At 34.6% G+C, this 7,670-nt stretch overlaps 1 protein-coding gene across 1 annotated transcript; it reads left to right on the top strand.

Moving 5' to 3' along the window:
- Positions 1 to 872: 872 nt before the first annotated feature.
- LOC143554610 (uncharacterized) lies at positions 873 to 4,300 on the top strand. Its single transcript, XM_077044331.1, has 7 exons — positions 873 to 921; positions 1,635 to 2,163; positions 2,246 to 2,753; positions 3,425 to 3,525; positions 3,599 to 3,688; positions 3,767 to 3,894; positions 3,971 to 4,300. The coding sequence occupies exons 2-7, from the start codon at positions 1,720 to 1,722 to the stop codon at positions 4,113 to 4,115; spliced, it is 1,416 nt and encodes a 471-aa protein (XP_076900446.1). The 5' UTR covers positions 873 to 921; positions 1,635 to 1,719; the 3' UTR covers positions 4,116 to 4,300.
- Positions 4,301 to 7,670: the final 3,370 nt, after the last annotated feature.

Below are 7,670 nucleotides of genomic sequence, written 5' to 3'. Positions count from 1 at the left end.
GTTTTTAACCGGTTAACCGGTTATAAAAAAACCGGTTAACCGGTTTTTTATAACGGTTAAAAACCGGTTTATAAAAAAACCGGTTAACCGGTTTTTTTATAACCGGTTATTAAAAAAAACTGTTTTTTTTTATAACCGGTTCGTTAACCGGTTTTGGCTCTAAAACGTGTAACCGATATACAAACCGGCGGTTTGTAAACCGGTTTTCTTAAAAACCGGTTTCCGGTTTAAACCGCCAAACCGGTTCCCGGACCGGTTTTTTTGACCACCTCTAATTCACACGGTTTGCTCTATTTCTATGATCTCTTAATATTTTTCTCTAAACGGTGGGACATCCCATGACTGATCTGTTGATAGGAGTATTCTTGAACCAAACGCACCAGCCGCTTTTGGAGGAGCGCTACGAGAGTTTTTTGGGGCTAAATTGAGTATGAGTGTTTTGTATATAGCGTCATGTGAGGGTTGACTTTGTTTGACCCAAATTCATCCAATAGAGAAGGAGTGGACGGTTTCCCTCCTCACCATTACACATGGTATTATATTTTGCTAGGGATAGCGTGCGGTCCCGAACCCACTCGAACCCGGTTTGGGTAGATGACGGGATCTGGATCCGGGTGAAACCCAAGAGACAATATCAGGGTCTGTCTCATAATAACAAAATAATACAAAAATGGAGAAGATTACGAGTCTACTACTAGTCACCATACCAATACCACCACACCATCATCACACATTCACCCCCAAATTCCCAAACCCTAATTTTAACCCACTCACACCATACTCCTTCTTCACCCGTTTATATATATCTATAATAACAAATCAATATCCACGTTCCATCGTTTTATTATTATTCCATCATCACCGTTTATTATTATTAATTATTATCTCTGTCGGCTATTGGCGGTGTCTCAATTTTGTCAGGTGATTTATTAATTCTTCTGTACGTTGTTCAAATTCAGCTTTGATTCGTGTTGTTATTGGTTGTTGTTTGTTGATTTGATTGGATTATTGTGTCTAGTATTGGTTTAGTTAGCTTTATTTTGGGTTTCGTTAACTTAGCGTTAACCGAACACGAACATATAAATTGAATAAGAGTTTGTGGTCATGTTCGTTTATTATGAAAACGGGCATGCTCATGTCCGTTCGGTTAAAGTCTAAACGAACAGTTCATAACGGACATAAATGAACAAACATAACGGACGAAAATGACCATAATTTACCAAACATAGCGTTAAGTATACATATACTGATATACATACATGTATAGTTTATACGAGTCCCTTTTATGTTTATGTTTATACTCATATAAATATAATTACTTACATATATATTAAAGTTTAAATAAACATAAACGGATGTAAATAAACGAACATGCGTCAAACAGTTCCTGAACGTTTGGTTTGTTTACAGGCCTAGATGCTTAGGGTTCTAAGATTTACGATTTTTTTTATTCAACTGCTTTTTTTAGATTGCTTTTGTTTATGGTTTTTTAGTGATTTGTCTATCTGATTTAGACATGTGATACTATTTAGTTAAAATCAGTTAGGTTTATCATTTTTGTTAAGAATTTAGCATTCAATGAGTTATCAAGGATGTTTTAGATTATTAGACTTACCGTTTAGTATTTTCTGCAGGACTATTTCACCACTTGTTGAACTCTTGGGCTTACGTGTGTCGAATTTGTGTCGATATATAATTATAGGCTAAAAAGGGAGCAAAATGGACGAGTTTGGCAGTTCTCGATTTGAAGGCACTGGGAATAATATCTTTAAAAGAAAGAGGACCCAAACATCTAGAAGGCCTAAACCCGAGGCTCCAGCATTACCTGAAAATCCTGATCAAGTGTCTTTATCGTCAACACCACCTTCAGATGACGCGGGAAGGATATCAAGTGATGAGAATGCTGTTGATGCTAACCCGAAGAGAAAAGTATTCAATCTTAATCAGTGTGTTACAAAATCCGAAAGTGAACACTCAAATAAGAGAGATAATAATGGTGACTCGATAGATGCAAATGAAGGTGGAAATGAAAATAAATTGAGAAGAGTCAAACTAAAGTTAGGTGGCGTGACAAGGACTATTCAACCCAAGTTTAATTCTTCATCTTCAAAGATTTCAGGGTCTTTAGATGCCCCTCGTGCTCGTGCAAAATTGGTTCTTCAGGTATAGTGTTGTTATATTTGCTTTTTTTATCAGTCTTACTTTATAGCTTATTGAATTAATTAAATTTGGTTAATAATATCAGGACACTTCGGATGAAGATGTTTCTTCATTGGATAAAAAGACTGGGCTACAAGGGATTCCATGGAAGGATTTTTCTAGGGTCGGTTTTACACTCGGGAGAGAAAACAGTTCAAAACAAGGGGAGAAAACTGACCCCACTCGAAAGAGCAAACGGGTACCCAAAAAAAGTGTTTTAGACGGTGACTATGATGAAGATGATGATGAGATACGGTACCTTGAAAAACTGAAACACAAGAGTCTTTCTAGGGGTTTCAAAGAAGACCCAAGCCCGCTAAGGTCAAGTAGGGATAGTGGTTCTGTTGATACAGATTATGAGGAAGAAGATGTGGTGTCTGATAATGAGAATGAAGGAAGCAAGGGGAAGAAACATAGAAAAGATTCTACGGATTCTCCAAATGTTGCTAAACGGGAAACTCTAACGTCACGCCAACGGGCTTTACTTTCTGGCAGGGATTCTGCTGCTACTCAAATTGAGTTTCCAAATGGATTGCCACCTGCCGCCCCTCGAAGTAAGTTTCTACAAAGCATGTGACCCAAAACATAATTGCACAAACAGTAGGCCTCTAAATGAACCGAACGTGCAGTGAACTGTTTGGAAACGGTGGAAAGTTTGTTTATTTAATAAACTAACGCACACAAACAACACTTTTTGTTCTTTTTGTTCATTTTGTTAAACAAATAAGCACATGTCTCATTCGTTCATTTGTGTTCGTAAGCGTTTGTTTGTTAACTTTCGTTTACGCGTGTTTAAGTTTGTTCGTTTGTATATTGATTATAATTTTTTAGGTCCATTATAATATAGTATTGTTTTATGAAATTAAAAGAATCACCTACTAGGATTTAGTCTAGTTTTATGAGTATTTTAGGTCCAACGTATCGATGCTCACATTTACTTATAATTGGTTTTCGCGCAATTAAATTTGTTTTTGTCCGTTCATCTGTGTTCGTTTGTGAACTGTTCATTTATACTGTTAACGGACGAAAATAAAAGAACATGTTCATTTTCTTGACGGACATGAACAGGAAAACTCTAGTCGTTTAATTGTTCATGTTTGGTCGTTTGTTCAGTTAAGTTAAACGAACATGAACATACATTCGTGTCCGTTCGGTTCGTTTTCAGGCCTAACAAACAGTATCGATTCATAATTTGCTTGTGGATTTATGCTTTAAATGTATACAGAGCAAAAGGAGAAACTCACTGATTTGGAGCAGCAACTTAAGAAAGCCGAAGCTGCTGAAAGACGCAAGATTCAGAATGAGAAAGCAGCCCGTGAATCAGAGGTTTGACTTACTTTTAACCAACTTTTTTACTTTACATTTTTCTAGCCTTTCACCGTGTGGCAAAAACTGTTAGGCTGAAGCAATCAGGAAAATACTTGGTCAAGATTCAAGCAGGAAGAAACGAGAAGACAAGTTAAAGAAGCGCCATGAAGAGTTGGCACAGGTACGGGTTGCTGACTCTGTTTGTTGATAGTCAAACATGTGAACTTTGACCAATGTTATTTATTTTTAATATCTTTAGGAAAAGGCTGCCAATGCAAAAGTGCTAGCACCCAACACTATTAGAACAGTTATCGGACCAACTGGAACTACTGTTTTATTTGCTGAAGATATCAGTCTGCCTCGTATTTTTGAGCCAAAGCCTAGCTGGTAAGTGTAAAGTAATAAAATTTTAAATTTTTTTTTGAAGTTTTATTAAAATTAAATTTTATGTGGTTTTATGCAGTTATCCTGCATCAAGGGAAAAATGTGCCGGGCCTTCTTGTACCAACACGTACAAGTATCGAGATTCGAAGTCAAATCTACCTCTTTGTAGCCTGCTATGCTATAAAGCAGTTAATGGAAGGATGCAGGCTGAAACCAGCTGCTAGTTCTTGGGAATTTGCAGCCAATTATATTATCATATAACACGCGTCTTAATAGTTGAAACTTGGCATTCGTCTTTTTGGCTTTATCGAACAAGCATTCTTTGCAAGTACTATGCTATCTATCAGTCATCGGCAGGTTAGATTGGTAACTTGCAGGATCGGGTCGATATGAACAACCTATACGGATTTTGTGTCACAAACTCAAACTAAGTAAAGCTCTTTCTTACATGAAATTAGTGTTGCACCGAAGATCTTGTTTTTTAAGTTGATATGCAAATACCAAACGCTTAGTTGATTGTATGAATCTTACGCTGTTTAATTTACTTCGTTTATTTATCCAGAAGTCCGCAAATTCTTAGCATGGCAACTGGACTGGTAAAATAGTTTTGCTTTATTTGCACAATATCTAACGGCATTTATATATTTTAACAAACAATATATTCTGACTGGGATAAACATAGAGTTTAGATCAAATACAAATGAAATTAACGTGTAAAACGTGAGAATCAAGTAGAGTAATTATATATTACATAATTACTCTATTTGTATTTATAATTACTCTACTTGATTCTCACGTTTAGCACGTTAATTTTATTTGTACGTTAACATTCCCCTAAGCATCTATATACAACCTAAAATTGAAAACAAAAAACAAGCGTTCGTGGTCAAACAAGACCAATAATTTTAAAACGAAAACAAACAAGCGCTTGCGGTCAAACAAGACCAATAATTTTAAAACGTTTTTAGCAATGAACATTACGATCTCATTTCAAAAGTGTCTCCCGATGTAGTGAATTTAGCTAATAGTCCATTTAGAAGATTCGATATTTGTCCAAAAAAAAAAAGGAAAATTATGTTAAAATAATATAAATGCTTCTATAAGAGCATTCTCAATCCGTTCCCCATCTCTATCCCTATAATTACACTAAAAAACACTACATTTCTCTCTCATGCTTAATTAAATAGTATTTTTTATACATTTATCATTACAGTTTTCTCTCTCCTCTACTCACAACCAATCCAACAAATATTAAAAAATAAATAGGGAAAACAATGTTTCCCCAAATTTACAAAAAATCACTACATTTCTCTCTCCACCCTATAATTTACACTCACAACCACTCATCACCCCACCCTATAATTTACAAACTTCCCTCACATATTTATAGAGAATAGGATGAGAATGCTCTAACATGATAAACATTTATGCCTAACTGTTAAATCTTATAACATAGTTAACAGTAATTAATTAATTATAGCGTAATTATTAGGCCATGTGGTATACTCTAATCCCTACATAGGTTAAAGTGACATGCCACTTTAAAGATGGATTAAACCACTCCCTACTTGTGTTAAGTGTGTTAAAAAGGCCCATAGGTTATGCTTTTAACGGGTTAAAAGAAACAATATGTATTAATTACTAATTGATTTGTTATATTAATTATGAGTTAAATGGGTTAAACCATTTCCTTTAAATGACATAGAGTGAAAGAGAAAAAAATGATGATGTGGAGCTTATGTGGAATTAAGATGGGTTAGTGTATACCTCATGGCCTTATGTGAAAAGATCCAATACACTAATCTTTAACGTACATTAATGTACACGAATCTCGTTTCTCACGAATCAATCCATGAAATCACATTCCAGCATCTCTGAATCGTCAACACATATCCAATTAATCATTGGTTAACCGAAAAAAAACAGTTTTGGATCGTTAATCGATCAATTTTTTAATTTTTTCACGAAGACCGTTTTTTGAGCGTTTTAGGTTTTTGGCTGAGCGTTTGAGTTTTTGTAAGCGTTTTATGAGTGTTTTAGGTTTTTGCCTTTGAGCGTCTCACATACTTCTCGTACGTTAAGGCATTAGCGTACAATATCTCTACCCTAATTATTATAATACTTATATATGTGTACATCTTCTATTTTAAAAAAAAGAACATCACCAAATCTTCAAACACCACATGAATTAAACATAACAGGATGAAAACTACAATTCATCAAGATTCAAGTTAGCATACATAGATATATAAAGGTACAAAATTCATCAAGATTCAAGTTAACTCAAACTCTCAAAGCACCACCATTTATAAACCATACTCATCTACGGTAAACGACTTGTTTAAAGTTAAAATAAACACGTAAGATTCCGCCATCGAACGTGCATTTAAACCCCTTCTTGCACGAACACTCCAATTCCTCGTTAGCAATGCGAAACGCCTGTTACAAAAAAAAACCCCATCAATAAACAATTTCTAAAACTAATTAATAACTAAATAAATACACAAACTGATATTTAAAAACTTACAATATCCTCATAAGGCGGGCCGGCATGAAACCGAATAATGCATGTTTCGGTACTCTTCCCATCTTGCTCGAATGTGTAAACCGGAACCTTCGTGTTGCCAATAAGATCAGGATAGAAAATATTAAACTTGTAGCCTAGGACAATCTTTGGAGGCAAGTTGTCACGATCATAATGTGTCCGGTTGTACTTGTTCCACACGTATCCAGTTTGCACGTGGTTGATATACTTTGGTTTCTTAGTCGATATTTGTCGTGCAACAAGGATATAACTTGTGAGTAATATTATCCATTGCATTCATCGAAGACATTGATAATTGATTATGAATGAATATGAATGAAGAATGAATAAAATAGTGTTTTTATATTAGTTAGTTAACTTGTTTCCCAAGTAATAATTATATTAATAATCTACCCTCAAACTAAATTATAGGGTTTTATACAAGTGAGAAATATAAAGTGAGATATCGTAAAGTAATAATAATTATACCAATAATATACCCCTTAAACTTATTTATAGGGTTTTATACAGGTGAGATATCCTCTTCCCAAGTAATGATTATTGTACGTCAAATTAATCCCCTCAAACTTAATTAACTAATTAACTTAACCACTTATACTAATTGGGAAAAGATTCAATACAATAACGACTTAACGTACATTACGTACACGAATCCATTTTTTTCACAAATTGATCCATGAAATCACATCCAAACATCTCGGAATCGTCAATACATATCCAATCAAATATTGGTTCACCGAAAAACAGTTTTGGATGATTAATCGATCAATTTTTCACTTTTTTTCACAAAGACCGTTTTTGAGCGTTTAAGCTTTTGTGAGCGTTTTCTGAGCGATTTATGTTTTTGCCTTTGTTTTTTGTCTTTGAGCGTCTCGCGTACCTACTGTACGTACGTTAAGGCATTAGCGTACAATAACTGCACCCTATAATAATTAACCTTATAAGGTTTAACATAAACGATTTTGTTACTTGAACTCGAATCAAATAGAAGAAAATAACAAGAAACAAGTTTGGATTTTAACTTTGTTTGTAAACGGGACCGCTTCTGATACGAATCTCTCATGATGCACAACTATTGGCTCCATGTTCTCTAGTAAATCCCATGTTTATTTGCATTAGTTGGTTAATTCCTTTATCTTAGTTGTTTCAATTCCTAGAAATATTAGTGGGTAGTTATGCCACTAACCTATCAACCTTATTTCATGCATTACTTACTTTCTTGTAAGCCTATAAA

The sequence above is a fragment of the Bidens hawaiensis genome, unplaced genomic scaffold, assembly GCF_021521415.1.
Source record: "Bidens hawaiensis isolate Kalapana, Puna unplaced genomic scaffold, B.hawaiensis_p1.1 tig00017762_1, whole genome shotgun sequence".
Lineage (NCBI taxonomy): Eukaryota > Viridiplantae > Streptophyta > Magnoliopsida > Asterales > Asteraceae > Bidens > Bidens hawaiensis.
The sequence above is the reverse complement of the archived record's forward strand: the minus strand, read 5'-3'. Positions and strand labels throughout refer to the sequence as shown.

Excerpts from the sequence above, each read along its gene's own strand:
- LOC143554610 (XM_077044331.1), top strand. The coding sequence starts at position 1,720 with ATGGACGAGTTTGGCAGTTCTCGATTTGAAGGCACTGGGAATAATATC. Across the intron at positions 3,526-3,598 it reads AAGCAGCCCGTGAATCAGAG|GCTGAAGCAATCAGGAAAAT; the intron begins GTTTGACTTACT and ends AAAAACTGTTAG. Across the intron at positions 3,895-3,970 it reads TTTGAGCCAAAGCCTAGCTG|TTATCCTGCATCAAGGGAAA; the intron begins GTAAGTGTAAAG and ends GGTTTTATGCAG.